Genomic DNA, 18,570 nt, shown 5'->3' on the forward strand with positions numbered 1-18,570 from the left:
AGAAATCGAGTGACCAGAGAGATTGAAGTGTTCTCCGACTGGTTTTTGAATGTTATAATTCTTGACGTCTGATTTGTGTCCATTTATTCTTTTACGTAGAGACTGTCCAGTTTGACCAATGTACATGGCAGAGGGGCATTGCTGGCACATGATGGCATCTATCACATTGGTAGATGTGCAGGTGAACGAGCCTCTGATAGTGTGGCTGATGTGATTAGGCCCTATGATGGTGTCCCCTGAATAGATATGTGGACACAGTTGGCAACGGGCTTTGTTGCAAGGACAGGTTCCTGGGTTAGTGGTTCTGTTGTGTGGTGTGCGGTTGCTGGTGAGTATTTGTTTCAGGTTGGGGGGCTATCTGTAAGCAAGGACTGGCCTGTCTCCCAAGATCTGTGAGAGTGATGGGTCATCCTTCAGGATAGGTTGTAGATCCTTGATGATGCGTTGGAGAGGTTTTAGTTGGGGGCTGAAGGTGATGGCTAGTGGCGTTCTGTTATTTTCTTTGTTGGGCCTGTCCTGTAGTAGGTGACTTCTGGGTACTCTTCTGGCTCTGTCAATCTGGAGCCCTGGAACCCCGACCTGGGGTATTCTATCTGCTACCCACGATGCATAAACGTGGAAATCCTGGACGCCCCATCATCTCAGGCATTGGCACCCTGACAGCAGGATTGTCTGGCTATGCAGACTCCCTCCTCCCCACCCCCCACTGTTCCTCAGATGTTCTTGTCAACTGCTGGAAATGGCCCACCTTGATTATCACTACAAAAGGTCCCCCCCCCCAACTCTCCTGCTGGTAATAGCTCATCTTAAGTGATCACTCTCGTTACAGTGTGTATGGTAACATCCATTGTTTCATGTTCTCTATGTATATAAATCTCCCCACTGTATTTTCCACTGAATGCATCTGATGAAGTGAGCTGTAGCTCACGAAAGCTTATGCTCAAATAAATTTGTGAGTCTCTAAGGTGCCAGAAGTACTCCTTTTCTTAATGGTTATTATGAGACTGTTCAAGGTGAATGCTCCTCAGAAAAAACAAGCTGATAAAAAAAGTGTTTGTTAATCAAAGCTGCTCTATATGCAACATTTCTATATTATCAACCAAGCTGAAAAAAAATGAAATTATACTAAATGCTAACTTTTAGTAATAATGAAAGCACTGTACTCTGAATCATAAGTTTTACTGGAGTTGACAGGTGTTTTTTTTTAACTTAAAAGCAACTGTTTTCAGCATTCTGATCATACACAAGGCAATTTAGACATTACACTTTCCATACAGTTCAGTACATATACTGTGAAACACAGACATGACCATTAAAGCTTAGCACACTAACTGCTACAGAAAGGGATGTGTCACCTCTAAGTTTTCATATTCTAATAACTCACACAATATTATAACAAACATTTCAAAAAGAATTTTTCCTCTGAGCTGAAAGTAAGCAAAAGAAATTCCAGTCTAAAGTGCAATTTAAATTTAAAAAAAAAAGAAGTGTTTGAAGACAACAGCTTATAAACTGGTTTCAGAGTAGCAGCCGTGTTAGTCTGTATCCGCAAAACGAAAAGGAGTACTTGTGGCACCTTAGAGACTAACAAATTTATTTGAGCATAAGCTTTCGAGCTGTAGCTCACAAAAGCTTATGCTCAAATAAATTTGTTAGTCTCTAAGGTGCCACAAGTACTCCCTTAGCTTATAAACTATTCATCTTCAACTGTAACTACAGCATTACTAGCCTTCTGCTTCAAGAAGAGTTTACAACTGCTCAAAGCAAATATCAATTTAAACATGTTACAAAACAGTTCATATTTTAGGCAGAAGTGTAAAGCAATGAGATGGTGCTTCCATTGAGCTCTGCGGTCGGGAATATTATTGCTCTATATACATGTTCACAGAGATGTTAATGCTGTACTAAAGGGGAAGACTCAAAATTTCCCATTTCACGTGCACTACTATTCTTAAATATTTCCACATAATTTCTCAAGCAGTCAATAACATGGCAGTTTGTTGCAAATTAAAATGTGCTTGTATATTCTTAAATTGTTCTGCTGCTTATTTTTGCACTCTAATAACTCAAAACATGTTAGACTTTGATCAGGCTGCATCTTTAATATGCCTGAAGAAATCTGATATAGAAAGAACAGTAGGCACCTAGTTAGTGTCACGTGAACTATCATCTGCCTTTCCACTAAGTCTATTAAAAAGTGAAAAGTTTCTGATATAAACATGGATACAGCTGCAGTTCTACATAAAAAATCTGTCAATTATTGTATTACACATTTAAATGTGCATTTGCTTGATTATATATAATACAGATATAAAAAAACTCTTTAAATCTTCTAATGGACATTGAAAGAACAGAAGTATTTTATTAAAAACTATTTTCCACAGACGATGCCGAAAACTAAGCACCTAAATTCATACTATGCCTAAATATAGATTTGACATGTCTAAAGTTAGGCATCTAAATGTGAAAAATACTGTTGACTTAACTGTGTAAGTTACAGCTACATGCACATTTCAATATTGCATTGAAATACTGAGGTCCTTATTACATTCATTTTGATGTACAATCAACTTGGTTTCTCTATTTTAAAAAAGGAGAAAATTAAATGCAAAATTTTACATTAGACACTGTTGAAATATTAAAAACTTACAGAAACTCAGAAAATTCAACCTTATAACATAAGAACAGCCATACCATTTCAGACCAATGGTCCAGCTAGCTCAGTATCCTGTCTCTGACAGCACCCAGTGCCAGATGCTTCAGAGGGATGAGTAGAACAGGGCAATTTTGAGTGATCCAACCTCTGTCATCGAGTCCCAGCTTATGGCAGTTGGAAGTTTAGGGAAACCCAGAACATGCGGTTGCATCCCTGGCCATCTGGGCTCATAGCCATTGACGGACCTATCCTCCATGAACTTATAAAAATCCTTTTTTGAAGCCAGATATACTTTTTGGCTTCACAACATCACATCGCAATTACAGCTGTGACAGCAATCACAACAGGATTACAACACATATAAATATGTAAAAATTTTATACCACCTATTGTATTACAGTTTATATTGGGTATAATCATTAATCATTTAGATACGCAAAAGTTAATTTGCTTCTCGTGGATCTTCCGATAGCCGCAATTAACAACTTCTACTGTAAGTTACTATTATTAAAGAAGTTAGGTAATTACTGCAAGAGATTTTGACTAACTTTGTATTTAATAACATCATAAATGATGTAGGTGTTTCACAGGAAACACACAGAACATATGACCATGCCCCAAATTGTTTACAATCCAACATGCAGAGCCTATATATATAGGATTTGTGACTCTGGCCCAAAGAGCTGACAATTAAATGCCCTTAGGACACAGTCCTGTAATCAGATCTTGCAGATGGACTCTTGTGGGGCCCCAGTAAAGTCAATGATGCTCTTAAATCTTTAAATACTTAAATCTGATTGTAAACATGCATCTAATTTTAAGACTACTCATACACACATCAACAGGATCTGACTATCTGACCAACTTGATCAGTGAAAATAAAACTGACACCAGGAAGAGAAGGACACGGATTAAAAGATATACAATTACAAGGTTTGCTTAAACTATGCATTGTTACATCCTGATTGTTCAATGTTTTTTAAACTGCGAGAAAACTTTTTCTATGTTTACTGAAACTATCCAAACACAAGCACTACTTAGACTACTTCATATATCATTAAATTAGATCACTGCATATCAAAAAGGGACACAGCAATATCAAAAGCTGTTTTTTTAAATCAGAGATTATACTGTGCACATAAAATTTTTTTCAAAATGAACAGCATATTTTCATAAATATAACATAAAATGAAACACAAACCATGTAGGATTTTACAAATTACATCAATGACAGCAGATACTTTGACCTTATTTTCAATATACACTAGTTGTCCATTTCTCCCAAAAACCTTCGTATTTTTTATACTCCTTCACATATGAAACATTCTCCCTAAACAGATCGAAAAAGCCACTATACAGTCCTTCAAAACCCTCCTCAAGATCCATTTCTACAATGACACTTACAGTAAACCACTCAGTGATAATATCTTGGCAGGTGGACAGCAGGAGTTACTGATAATGGCTGGAATTTTCTGAAGAGGCCATTGAAGTTAGGCACACAAATCCCACTGAAAGTCAACTGCCATTTCAAGTTTATTTTGATTCAAGACCTGCTAATTGTTGCATATATGGTATATATAACTACATGTTCCAGTCATTGTTACTCTTGTTCTCCTTTGCCCATCCTCTGCATTCATCTATTACATCTTGCCATAATATGGGGCTAATCCTGAAAACACAAGTATGTGAGTAACTTAAATGCAAATTAATTTGCAGGATCAGCCCCTTAGACTGCAGTATGGGTCTGTATAGCACCACAGGGCCATAATCTTGATTGGAACCTCTTGGCAGTAGTATAATGCATGTAATAGTACATTTTAATAGATAAGTGATGACTAACAATTTATTAGATAAGTAAATGAAGTTTTTATTATGGACTGATTGATACATCCCTTCAACTGAATATAAAACTTACTTTTAGGCAAAGGAAAATCAAGAACCACTTAAAAATGAGAAAAAGCACACACTGAAATGACCAAATAGTTACAAATCTAAAATAGTGTGAACATATTATTGGCAGAAATCATCACACCAAACACTGCAAACAGACAACCAAACTTTACAAAATTAAAACTCATTAATGAATGTATACATAATTTAGAAACTTCGATACATAAATCTCCACAGACATTATTTTACCAAGAATTAGATCCCAGAAAAAAGCCATCACCATCCAGAACTACTATTCCTGTTATTTCTAACAGAAACTTTAATAATTATAAGCATGTTCCTTATACAGTTTACATCTCAAAACCAATTCATATTCCTAAACTTTGCAACACAGTAGGGAAAGATATTACCTGCTGCATTGAAAACACACCTATAATATTTACAGTACATAAATTTTATGGCTAACTACAGCCAGAAAAGTAACTGAACTAACATTAACAGAAAAGCAACTTCTTACATATCAGATGTGCTTTAAAATAATCATTACACAAATACAGTCTTTAGGTCCTAATCCTTCATTAGGATTTGCTAGCACGGATTCCTGTACCCCACGTGGGACACTGCAGAAGTCTGCACTAGGTGGCCCTAAACAGAACATATTTATAAAAGAGCATAATTATAAAAGAACAGTAGCGATGTTATGATGTGGGTCTATTATAGACCACCAAATGAGGAAGAGGAAGTGGCTGAGTCATTCTACAAGCAGGTAACAAGATTAGCTAACACACATGTGCTAGGATTAATGGGGGATTTTAACTTCCCTGATATCTGTTGGAAAACCATTACAACAAAACATAATATGTCCTGCAAATTCTTAGCTCGTGTAGGGGACTGAGGAAACAAGTAGGGGTCATCCATTTTGGATCTGGTTTTGACCAACACAGATGAATTAGTTGCGAATGTGAAGGTGGTCAGGAACTTGGGAGGAAATGATCATGATCTGATAGAAGTCGAGATCCTATGAAAAGGAGGACATGAGAATAGCAAAACAAGGACAATGGACTTCAGAAAGGCGGATTTCATCCACTCAGAGAAATAACATGCAAGGTCCCATGGAGAGACTAATTAGGTAGAAAAAGAGTTGAAGAGGGCTGACAGTTCCTAAAAGATGTAATACTAGAGGCTCAGCATCAAACTATTCCAATGCAGACGGAAGATAAGAAGAGCCACAGGAGGCCAATGTGACTGCAGGAGGAGCTTTTTAGCTATCTAAAAACCAAAAGGGAACCATGCAGGAAATAGGTAGGGTGACCAGACGTCCCAATAAATCAGGACTGTCCCAATATTTAGTTGTTTGTCCCGCATACCGACCGATGTACGCCATTTGTCCCAATATTTTGCTTCGGCGGCACTCCGGCTTTTTTTTTTTTGCTTGGGGCAGCAAAAAACCTAGAGCCGGCCCTGGTCGGGGGGGGGGGGGCTGAGCCTGTGGCTGTCCCCCCATGTGTCCCGATATTTTGTTCTTATCATCTGGTCACCCTAGAAATAGGAGGGACACGTCACCAAGGAAGAAGATATGGGAACAGCATAAGCTTTTAGTGACAAAAATCAGGAAAGCCAAGGCAAAGAGTTACAGCTGGCAAGGAATGTTAGAGACAACAAGAAAGGGGTCTTCAAATATATCAGAAAAAAGAAAGATCAAGGGCGGTGTGAGTTCACTGCTCAATGAAGAAGGTGAGCTGGTAACGGAAGATGATAGGAAGGCAGAGCTGCTCAATGCCTACTTTGATTCAGTCTTCTCACAAAAAACATGTGACCGGACATCTAGCCAAGTTACCACAGACAATAAAGGGAAAGGGATGCAGATCGGGATAAATAAAGAACATGTCAGAGATCTTCTGACTAAATTGAATGAATTCAAACCAGTGGGGCCTGATGCTATTCACCCCAAGGTACTGAAAGAATTAGCTGAAGAAATCTCAGTGCCACTGATAATAGTATTTGCTAACTCATGAATGACACGAGAGGTCCTGGAAGACAGGAGAAGGGCTAACGCAGGGGTCCCCAACGCGGTGCCCGCGGGTGCAATGGCACCCACTGGGGCAGTTGTGTGTGCCCGCAGGACACCGCGCAGCCGAAATGCCGCCACCAAGCGCGGCCGCTGGAGAATCGCTGGCCGAAATGCCGCCGAGAAGCGTTGCCATTTCTCAGCAGCATTTTGGCAGTGACACTTCTTTCCACTGCCGCTTCTTGGCGGCATTTCAGCAGCAGGGTGTTTGGTGCCCACCACAGTCTTGTGGCAACAGGAATGTGCTATTCCCACAGAAAAGTTGGGGACCACTGGGCTAACGTAATGCCCCTCTTTAAAAAAGGGGAAAAAGGAGGAGCCGGGGAACTACAGACCAGTCAGCCTGACTTTGATACCTGGGAAGTTACCAGAGCAATGGATAAAACATTCAATTTGCAAATACCTGGAGGATGAAGGGCTAATCAGTAGCAGCCAGCATGGATTTACTAAGAACAACTCATGTCAAACCAGCTTAATTTCCTTCTTGACAAGGTAACTGGTTTGGTGGATGGGGGGAATGCAGTGGACATAATATACCTGGACTTCAGCAACACTTCTGACACAGTCCCACATGACAGTCTCATAAGTAAGCTGCGGAAATACAGGCTTGATGGAACTAAGTGGATACATAAATAGTTAAACAACCACAAACAAAGAGTAACTATTAATGGAATTATGGCAGATTGGCAGGAGGTCTCAAGTGGAGTTCAACAACACCGGACCCAGAACAGATCTATGTGGAACATCTTTATTAACGACCCAGAGGTAGGAATAGAGAGTATACTGATCAAACTTGAAGATGACACAAAGCTGGGAGAGGAGGATTGCCAACACTTTGGAGGATAGATCTAAAATTCAAAGGATTCTTGATAAATTGGAGAACTTGGCTGTAGACAACAAAATGAAATTTAGCAAAGACAAATGTAAGGTGCTACACTTAGGGAAGAAAAATCAAATGCACAAATACAGAATGGGGAATAACTGGCTTGGCAGAAGCACGGCTGTGAAGGATCTGGGAGTTGTGGTGGATCACAACCTCAACATGCGTCAGCAATGCAATGCTGTTGCAAAAAAAGCAAATACAATGTTAGGTTGCATTAACAAAGGCATAGCATGCAAGTCATGGCAGATGATAATACCGCTCTACTCAGTGCTGATTAGGCCTCAGCTGAAGTACTGTGTCCAGTTTTGGTCACCAATGTATAGAAAGAATGTAGAGAAACTGGAAAGGATCCAGAGGCGAGTGACAAAGATGATCAAAGGGATGGAATGCAAGCTATACGACCAAAGGCTGAAGGAACTGGGTATGTTTAGTTTGAAAAAGAGGAGATTAAGTGGGGACATGATAGCAGTCTTCAAATATTTGAAAGGATGCCATAAAAAAATGGAGAAAAGTTGATCTCTTGCATCATGGAGGGCAGGACGACGGGCAATCGGTTCAAACTACAGCATAGCAGATTTAGATTAAATCTTGGGGAAAAAACTTCCTAACTGTAAGAACAGTAGGATAATGAAAGACTGCCTAGAGAGGTTGTGGAAACTCCTTCACTGGAGGCTTTCAAAAGGAGGTTGGATAGTCCTCTGTCTTGGATGATTTAGAAACAACAAATCCCACACCTTGGCAAGGGCTTTGCAGCCCTTTCTAAACCTATAATTCTATGATCCTGCGCTCACCAAAAATCTGAGAAATTACTTAAAGTTAGAGGAAAAAGAATGAGGAGTACTTGTGGCATCTTAGAAACTAACAAATATATTTGAGCAAATAAAAGTTAGAGGAAATCTCTCAAAACTAACTCCAGCAAGTTTTACCAGATACCAATTCTCTAACCAAAAGTACATCTCTGTACATAAAGTCACTGATAATATTGAAAATGTCAAATTGACTGGGGGGGGAAAAAAAAAAAAAAGAACTTACTCATCTCCATCTGGACAGATTCCTGTGGTCTCATCATATTTTGTACAATAAACATCTGGACTGTAGTTAAAAGTCCCATCACGCCTTCGAATGGGTCTACGACGACGTTGATTTAGGAAATGCCAATGAAAACAGGTAAATGGTCTGTGCTGGGTACACTTGTGCTGCAAGAATAGGGGGCACTGCTCTGTCCTAAATTCCTTTAGATACCTAAAAAAATTAAACTGTGTTACAAGTTCATCTTATTGGAGGTACATTTATTACAGGATTAACAAGGAACTTGATAATTCAACATGCGCAGCCCATGAGAGAGTGTACAATTTTATCCTGTGTAAAATTATATTCTCTACATACATTTTACTGTTTAGCTACAAATTAAATGTGACCATTTTTAATTAAAAATGCATTACTACTGAAGTTCACAATGTAATTGCTGTATACTATGTTGCACAACTTAAATAATAATGTTTATATTAGGGCTGTCAAGCGGTTAAAAAAATTAATTGCCCTGTTAAAAAATAATAGAATACCATTTATTTAAATACCTTGCAATGCTGGCGACAAAAGTGCCATGCAAATGCCGGTTCTCACTTTCTGTTGACATTGTAAATAAGAGGAGGGCCGAACCCTAACCCTAAACAAACTTGTTTGTCTTAGCGATTGGCTGAATAAGAAGTAGGACTGAGTGGACTTGTAGGCTCTGAAGTTTTACATTGTTTTGTTTTTGAGTGCAGTTATGTAACAAAAAAAATCTTCATTTGTAAGTTTCACTTTCACAACACAGAGATTGCACTACAGTACTTGTATGAGGTGAATTGAAAAATACTATTTCTTTTATCTTTCACAGTGCAAATATTTGTAATCAAGAATAATATACACTTTGATTTCAATTACAACACAGAATACAATATATTCTGTAGAAAAACATCCAAAATATTTAATACATTTCAATTGGTATTCTATTGTTTAAAAAAATTAATCGTGATTAATTGCACTGTTAAACACGATTAACGTTTTGAGTTAATCGTGTGAGTTAACCGTGATTAATCGACAGCCCTAATTTATATCAAATACTACAGTCAAAAATCATATCTACAGGATTTACAAATTAGATTTCCCTAAGTGACAATCATACAGCAGTTCCAAGCACTTCAAAACAAGTTACTTGAACATGAATTCAGACTCCCTCCTATTATATTAGATAATCCTACTAGAGCTGCTTTTTCAAATAACCACATTTTGTTTTGTGTTAGAAATGCCTTTTAACTCCAATAACTCCACACCACAGACTCACATTGCATAGAAGCCTATGCTGGGAACACTAATGAGAGATGGGGGGCGGACTGCAATTCCCTTCACACTGGTACAGTAGTCTACAGGATGCCCGTGTAGGAGAGGGACGGTGGGTAGAAGTGAACAGGAACAACACAGGAAATGAAGAAGAGGGAGTTTATCCCAGGGACAAGAAAGAGCAGGGATGATGGAAAAGAACACAAAAGTTACTAGGGAAGGTAACCGATGAAGTGAGCTGTAGCTCACGAAAGCTTATGCTCAAATAAATTGGTTAGTCTCTAAGGTGCCACTAGTCCTCCTTTTCTTTTCAGGGAAGGTACTGGAAGTTTGGAGGATCTTGGTTATTGGAGATTGTTACTGCACAAACTATTGACATCTGGGGGTTATGTGATGCTTTTGGCAGGTTGTATGAAGTTACTTGCAGTTATTTCACTGTTTACGTCGGAAATCCCCAGTAATCTAGAGGCTGGGGGTAATTCAGTTATTGGGGATGTGCTTTGGGGATGTTTATGGGGGGTGTAAGGTTATCTAGGAGCTTCTGGGATACAGTCACAGACGTTATGTTTCTTATGTTTGTTTAGGGGTAGTTTAGGTTACTGGGGGTATAAGACTGTCGAGGAACGAAGAGATGGTTATGAAGTCTTTAAGGGTGTCTCAAGGGTTATGAGTGTCTTGGGTACATGGTGGTGTTTATTTAGGGGATGATAGGAGGCCACGGGAGCGGTTTAAGGAGGATTAGGAGCTGTTAGGGGCTGTGGAAGCATTGGGGGTGCTGGGGGTCACTTGAAGGGTGGGGAGGCCTGTAGGGCGGTGTTTCGGGAACATTAGAGGGCTGTACGGTGGGTTAGGGGCGCCCGGGCACTGTTTCGGGGACGGCGAGGCCGCCGGGCGAGTTAGGGGCACTCGGGCCGGGTTCCGGGGCCGCCGGGCGAGTTAGGGGCTCCCGGGCCGCGCTCCGGCGCCGGAGGGCAGCAGGCTCTCACAGCCCCTTCCCGGCCGCCGCCCGAGACCCGCTGCCGAAGCAAGAGGCCGCTGGACCCAGGCCGGGTGCGAAACCAAGTCCGTCACCGGAGGGCCTAGGACCCCGCCCGGCGCTGGGCCAGGGCGAGGGCGGGAAGGGTGGCTCCAGGGCCTGATACCTACGTATAGTGCGTCGGCTGCTCGGTCTGCGGGGACCCACCGGAGCCGCTACCTCGAGAAGCCGCTTTCGAAACCGACGGCATCTTCCTCCGCGGTGGCCACAGCGCAGGCGCCGGCCAGGCCAGGGCCCCCTCCCGCCGCCCCGCCCGGCGCGAAGCCACCCTCGTCCCCCGCTGGGCCGGGGGATAAACCCCACCCGGGCGTGCGGGGGAGTCTGGGACGGGAGGAGCTGAGCCCACGGCGGACATGTATTGCGGGAGCTACTCAACTCATGCCTCCCCCGCCGCTAAGCTGTTTACAGCGCAGGGGGGCCGCGGCCCAGGGCTGCGTTAACTCTGCAGCTTGGAAACCTCTGGGACGCGGGAAAAAGAGGGTTTGTGTGCCTGAGATTGCAGGGGGCCGGGGCCACACCTAGCCGCCCCAGCAATCACTACCGGCTACGCCTCAGGGGGTTCCTTGCTCACTGGGATGACCTAGCAGCAGACTCAGGTAAGGCACAGAAATGAAACTCCCTTCACTATAACGGCATGCTGCTTGAAATGAGGCCTTCCAAAACCGTCTCCATACATTACTCACAACACCTGAGATCCGCCCTACTGCTGCCGGCTTTGCTCCCTGGCCCCCGCCTAGGGACTGAAAGAGTCATGTGCCTTTCCTAGATGTTGGCAAAAGAAGAGGTGACAGGGGAAGCATTTTGTTTTTAAATGTGATCTTCTTTGACAGCGATACCCTGAAATATGCTTTTCTGTACGTATTTCAGAGTTTTAACCTTTAACGGTGGTTCTGTTGTTGTCTTATTATAATACCATTACTCTTTGAAGACGTTACACGTTAAATATTCTCCTCCTGGATGCTGCTGCAGTATTAAGTTCCTCCCCCGGCCCATAACTTCATCCCTAATGCTGATCCTAGAACTACAGTCACAGACACGGTCAAATACTCAGTCCATCTGTCAGTTGTAAGACTTCTTTCCCACAGACTGCCTCAAGGCTTCAACTGAGGATACCCATAAATCCACCACTTGCTAACCATTTAGCAAGAAGGCTCATCTCATTCTGCAGTATTAAACCAATTTTACTATTCGAGAATAAATTTGTCTTCCCAGGGAGCCACTGGTCTAGTGAATGAGGGATAAACCAAGTACTAAGGGACCAAGATTCTACTTCTGATTCCCAAACTCAATAAATTTCACAGCTCTAAGCCTCAGTTTTATCACCTATAAAACAGAAATAATATCTCACGAGGTCTTGTAAAGCACTCTGATAATATACAAGATTAAGGCAAGGCAGAGAAAGATGTAGAAATAATCTCCTAGGCTTGTGCTTATTCTTGTAAGTTATATGGGAGGTACCAATACCAGTTCGTAGTTAATTTATATTTAAAGGAGCTCAGTGGCTTAGGCATTTTACTACACAGCTAAACACATTAAGAGTATGTTTTAAGATTAACTTTTAAATAGTACTGCACTTTTCTACTATGCACAAGCGTACCACATCTTCAGATGTTTGTAACTTCAGCGCTAGCTTCCCACATACTGTATAGCACAGTATGTGTGTAAAATTTAAGAGTCACCACTTGGAAAGGTAAATAATTCTGTGAAACTGAGAAGTGGTTTAAAAAAAAAAAAAAAAAAAACACATACAGCTGCTGGGTTATACTCAAACTTTATAGGGTCTTATCTACCACCCATCATGAAATTAAAGAGGTATGTATATAAGATTTAGTTTGTTCTTCAGTCCAGTCAGCACTGGACTTTTTTAAAAACCACACACATAAGAAGGGGTGATAGGTGGAGAAAAATAAGGGAATTTTGAGGAAGACTAAATGGATTTTGCATTTGATTCTAAAGGCAGCGAAGTTCATGACCACCCTGTCACCTCCTTCAGGACATTCCCTTAAATACCTCATTTGTTTCATTGCTATTAGTCTTTGTTATAACTGTTAAACCAATTTAATTGGGAATCAAAAAACTGGACTTGAGAAATTTACCAGACACCTTTTAGCCATGAGAGATTATGACAGACTAGGGAGGGGGCAACAGCAAGATTCCACAGAAAACATAACTTTGGTTGTTGCTTACAGCTTTACCAAGCTATAACAACATTAGCCCAACATGATTCCTACCAGTTTCCCTGCAACTACAAGCATTTTAAATAGTAGCTATGAAGTTTACTTTTCTGTTTAGTAAAACTGTGAGCAGAAGCAGACACACTAGAGTAGTTTGGCTGCAGGATCAGGAAAACAGTTTTGCATCCATTATGCATGTGAGTCACAGCTGGAGGATAGTTTTTGCAATCTTAAAAGCTAGAAGCTTAATTTTGTTTTTCAAATGAAAACTTAAATTCTGTAGAAATAGATGGCTTCAACTCCTTCTCTTGCTAGGAAAAGTTTTCTAAAAGCCAGTAGTAAGTAGGATGTATGATTTTAAGACCTGAAAAGTTAGGATTAATTTTGCAATTAAGATTTACCCAGATATTGGTTTGCTCTTCACAATTAAGAGGATTGTTTTTTTGCCTTCATGAATGAACTGTTCAGTTACATCTACTGCAAAAAGATCTTTTCTACTGATGACAGAGAAAGTCCATCTCAACCATAGAGCTATGTTTAGTTCTGTAGTGTAGAAAACAGATTTATTAAACTCATATTGACAGTGCATTAAAAGAGTTGTATGGAAGTCACTTCCACATGACCTAACACAATAGTAGAGTACAGAATATGAAGTTAACATTCAGCTTGATCGTAATAATGCATATACGTATATAGCTATCTTCACCATGCTTTACAAAGTAATTTGTTATCCAAGTGTCATTGTCACCTTTGGCTTAATGTTTTTGTATCCTTCTAACTTTGATATTGTAATACATTCAAAATCTTAAAAGTCAGATGATGGGGGACAGGTTGTCCGAAATGGACAGTATCAGTACAGCCGTGTTCACATATTCAACCTTATAATTGCACCTATGCACAACTTAAGAGTCCACTTGATTATCTCTGTTGCCATGAGTTATATGAGGATTACCAAGAATTACCACTGATGGCGAGGAATCAGGCTTGCAGAATAAAAACGGTGATGTGTGGGGAAAACAAGAGTTTCCAGGCAAGTCAATGCAGCATCAGATCACCTGGAATACAAGCCGTTTCCTAGGGGGCCTGCTATCACAGCTACCCTCCCGCAGGTCAGCATTTTTCCTTTTGGGATGGTGGCAGCATTTTGTTTTCTGGGGTCTCATCTAACAAGCCTGGCACCTGCTCATGGAAAACGGCTCCCAGTTGCTCGTCGACTTCTGCCTCCTCCCTAAAAACGCACCAGAGCAGCAGCCCTATCCCTAGCAAGCTGACCGGCAGCACTTTCACCCAGGGTCTTCGATAGTCACTTCCCATGGACCTGTCCACAGACCAGACCCGCGGGCTGGCTTTGCTGGTGGAGAAGGGGATGGGCCTAGAGCTCTCAGACTCCGCTACATCCTCGGGCCCCGGTTGCCGACTGAGACGTCGCACTGGACAGAAGGGACCAGAGAGCGGGCGCGGCCTGGAAGGAGAAAAGGAAGGAGAAACGCGACGTAAAGCGAGTCACAGGCCCGTCTCCTCCACGGGCGGGATCCGACCCCCGCCCCAGGAAAGCCCCACACGGAGCAAGCCCGCGCCACCGCTCACCGCCAGCGCCACAGGACCGCGCGGCTCATCCCGTTCCTCCACCACCACCACGCGTCACGTCCGGCGCAGTGTGACACACTTCCGGTCTACGGAGCGGAACTGGCGCGTCGGCCGAGAGACTAACGCAAGATCCCCAAACCTCCCTGCGCCGTGGCGCCTTCCGGTGAAGTGTCGGAATTAGCGACCTTGCTACGACTGAGCATGCGCGCGTGTCCGAGCATGCTCCGTAATATCTTCTGAAGCCGCTCTCCTCCGTTGCCTACGTCACTCGGAAGGTCCAAGCTGCGGCGGGGCGGGGGTCGGGACGGCCACGGGCCGTGTGTGCAGGGGCCTCAGAGCGGGCAGAGGGTGCGCGAGCCACGGTTCAAGGGGCAGATACGCCGCCACGCAGCCGGGGGGGCAGAGGCGTAACACTTACTGGAGATGGGGTGAGCCATGCGCAGCGGGGCGGAGGGGCAGGAGGCTCGTGCTGCGAGCTGCGAGGGGCTTTCCGCGCCCTTCCCGGGGGCGTTAGAGGCGCAGTGTACCCAATGCCTAGAACCCAGAGGTATTTAGGCTCCTAATTTTCATTTATTTAAGATCCATGGAAACGATCCTGCTGCACCCCTGCCCCCATCCTTCAGCTGGTTTGCTGACTCCTCATTAGCTTCTCTAGGGTGAGCTAGGCTAACCTATGCTTTAACCTCAGGAGGGTGGACACTGGCGGCAGGGGGAGTGGAGTGACTCTAGCTTGGGTCCTGTGAAAAACCAGAGATGGTATCGGGCTATGTAGTAACCTGCCACAGAATCTGGAATGGACACTGCTGACAAATGAGCATTGGGAATCAAACCCCAGACACATTCCCGCTATCCATCCCAAGTGATAGCTGTTAGCCTATTGGTGATCTCCTTTTTACACTTCGGCAACACACGCAAACCTTGTTATACCTATAAGGTCTTACTGAATTGAGTATGGAAGGAGCTAAGTATTTTTTCCTCTCAGGCTTTTACCCCATTAATGTGTTTGTTTATATTGTAGTAGTGATGAATTTACTCATTGCATAAGGGTTTCTGGTAAATGTGTGTCACTGATACTACCTTCTTTCTCTGGTCTCTCTACAGCTGGGCAGAATTGGCATATATAGACTAAGATAAGATGTTTCCAAAAGCACCAAGGTCTCTGCGTAATCCCTGAAGGCTCCTTATGCGTTTCCTGAGCATGCTACCCAGTATGGGGGTTTCTTTGCATGTTCCCTAATGAAGAGCTCAGTGGACAGAACTGCTGGTCCAGTATTGCCACAGTTGATTCCAGCTGTACGTTCAGCACAAACCAAAGTGAGGCTTGCAGTCTGATGGCTTCACAGTGCTGTTTGTATACAACCTGACATGAAAGTCTGGATCCGATTAAAATATCTCTCCTGCCTCCTTCCATTGGGTTTCAAACAGAGCAAGCTTATTTATTCTCAAGGCATGCTGAAAAGCTTATCTTTTTACCCAGGTTTACGGAGACTGGGAGTGAGATAAGCATGTATCTTGGAACATGGTTTGAGAGTAGGGCCATGGCTAGGTGTATGTTTTTAGGGAGTTCTCTGCTTTTATAATAAAACATTCTTTTCCATCAGAGGAGAGGATGTGAGAACAAACAGCCCATCACAGATGTGTAGTCACATTGCTTAATGCACTACTCCAAAGCACTCAAATACTGCCATGGTTAGCTGGGTATAAAAACTTACATATATTCCATATATCTTTAAAATTATATTAAGGGTGCCCATTTAGATAGAGAATAGGTTGTGGGGTGTTTTCTGGCTTGTATATACAAATAATGGTGGAAATCTGGTTCATGCAAATGTGTACTTTGATTAAATGGTCTTGAGCAGAAAACTGTCATGTGAGATGTGGCTGACACTAGTTCCAGGTGTATAATTTGAACTAGGTACATGATTAGTGCCTGGTAAATTCATTATCTTCCTGGAAAGTAGATGCCTCAAGCATATTATCCAGCAATGCACATGCACTACGAGCTCCTGACTTGCTCCTATTAATACCAATACAGCAAAATCCATAGGGCTGGGGTCCTTATTGTCCTGTGTCTTGTACAAAGATGCAGTAAAAGACAGACAAGGCCCCCAAAGAGTTTACAACTAATTCAAGATGTAAGAAGGAGATGGGAGAGGCATGCAACAGTAATGGTGGAGGATTTCAAGAGTAATAGGAATGCATAATAGACTATGCATAATTGGCATGTTTCAATTAGTCACCTCCTCCCATGAGTATATTAGCATTAGGTCACTGATAAAATTCTACTAGAATTCTTAGAGGGGGTCAACGAATGTGGACAAGTGTGATCCAGTGGATACAGTGTATGGGGACTTTCACAAAGCCTTTTAAAGATCCCTCACCAAAGGCTCTTAAACAAAGCAAGCAGTCATGGGATAAGAGGGAAAGTCTTGTCATGGATCAGTAACTGCTTAAAACACAGGAAACAAAGGGTAGGAATAAATGGTCCATTTTCAGAATAGAGAGAGGTAAATAGTGGTGTCTCCCAGAGGCCTGTACTGGGACCAGTGCTGTTCAACATATTCATAAATGATGTGGAAAATGTGGTAAACAGTGAGATGGCAAAATCTGCAGACAATACAAAATTACTAAAGATAGTTAACACCCAGGCAGACTGTGAAGAGCTACAAAAGGATCTCTCAAAACTGGGTGACTAGGCAACAAAATGGCAGATGAAATTTAATATTGATAAATGTGAAGTAATGCACATTGTAAAGCATAATCCCAACTATACATACAAATTGATGGGGTCTAAATTAGCTGTTACTGCTCAAGAAAAATCTTGGAGTCATGGTGGATAGTTCTCTGAAAACATCCACTCAATATATAGCACCAGTCCAAAAAGCTAACAATGTTAGGAACCCTTAAGAAAGGGATAGCTAGTAAGACAGAGTATCTCTATGCCACTATATAAATCTGTGGTATGCCCACACCTTGAATACTGTGTTCTGTTCCGGTTGCCATATCTCAAAAAAATATATATTAGAATTAGAAAAGGTACAGAGAAGAGCAACAAAGATTACTAAGGGTATGGAATAGCTTCCATAGCATAGAATCATAGGACTGGAAGGGACCTCAAGAGGTTATCTAGTCCCGTCCCTTGCTGTCAGGGAAAGACTAAGTATTATGACAGGTTTCAGAGTAGCAGCCGTGTTAGTCTGTATCCGCAAAAAGAAAAGGAGTACTTGTGGCACCTTAGAAACTAACAAATTTATTTGAGCATAAGCTTTTGTGAACTACAGCTCACTTCATCGGATGCAACTGATGGGGATGTACAGGTAAGCTTCTTCCTAACTGATATCAGAAAGATTCCTAGGGACAGCGTAGCTAAGATTTGATAGTCTTCATCCTACGTTTGGACGTCTTGATGGAGTTACTGGTCTTCAGAAGGGCAACTTGCTTTTACTACCACCCACCTGCTGCATAGATCAGCTGACTTGTGTTAAATTTGGCTTCCAAGGGAGGGGAGAAAACTTCACACAGTGGTAATAGTTATGGTAAAGTCACCAATACAACCTATATAAGTTGAGGAAAATGGTCGGTGCTAAAATGAAGATTGGAGGCTCAGCAGAATCTACTGTAAGTTAGCACTGTGGTTCTCAAACTTTTGTACTAGTGACCCCCTTTCACAGAGCAAGCCTCTGAGTGCGACCCCCCCTTATAAATTAAAAATAAACACTATTATAAATGCTGGAGGTGAAGTGGGGTTTGGGATAGAGGCTGACAGCTCGCAATTCCCCATGTAATAACCTCATGACTTCCTTAGGGGTCATAACCCCCACTTTGAGAACCCCTGAATTAGCAGATGGTCATGGTTAGCTAAACACAGCAAGGGAAGGAATTGTAATTATTATTTATGTACAAATGATGTCCTTGCTGCTGGACAACTTGCTAGTATAACTCTCCACAACTTTG

The 18,570-nt window shown here is 42.1% G+C and overlaps 2 protein-coding genes and 1 long non-coding RNA gene across 12 annotated transcripts in view; 1 reads left to right on the forward strand and 2 right to left on the reverse strand.

Annotated features, from left to right (window-relative positions):
- UNKL (unk like zinc finger) overlaps nt 1-13,690 on the reverse strand; it is a 151,389-nt gene extending 137,699 nt beyond the window's left edge. For 5 of the 10 annotated variants that reach the window (XM_043524112.1, XM_037911559.2, XM_043524113.1 and 2 more), the window contains exons 1-2: nt 13,431-13,690; nt 8,530-8,739 (exon numbers count right to left, since the gene is read on the reverse strand). In XM_043524112.1, the coding sequence (XP_043380047.1) occupies nt 8,530-8,739; nt 13,431-13,690 (470 nt within the window). Of the gene's footprint in view, nt 1-8,529; nt 8,740-10,965; nt 12,362-13,430 lie in introns of those variants that run through there. The other 5 variants (XM_043524114.1, XM_037911557.2, XM_037911563.2 and 2 more) reach the window with 5 other exon arrangements.
- Nucleotides 13,562-14,816, reverse strand: C10H16orf91 (chromosome 10 C16orf91 homolog). The gene is made up of 2 exons (XM_037911564.2): nt 14,617-14,816; nt 13,562-14,491 (listed from the first exon to the last, which is right to left on the reverse strand). Exons 1-2 carry the CDS (start codon nt 14,643-14,645, stop codon nt 14,140-14,142), a joined length of 381 nt encoding a protein of 126 aa, XP_037767492.1. The 5' UTR covers nt 14,646-14,816; the 3' UTR covers nt 13,562-14,139.
- Nucleotides 14,817-14,822: 6 nt separating this feature from the next.
- LOC114020354 lies at nt 14,823-16,024 on the forward strand. The gene is made up of 2 exons (XR_003565187.3): nt 14,823-15,044; nt 15,718-16,024. It is a non-coding gene; the product is annotated as an uncharacterized LOC114020354 (long non-coding RNA).
- Nucleotides 16,025-18,570: the final 2,546 nt, after the last annotated feature.

Source organism: Chelonia mydas, chromosome 10 (genome assembly GCF_015237465.2).
Source record: "Chelonia mydas isolate rCheMyd1 chromosome 10, rCheMyd1.pri.v2, whole genome shotgun sequence".
NCBI lineage: Eukaryota > Metazoa > Chordata > Testudines > Cheloniidae > Chelonia > Chelonia mydas.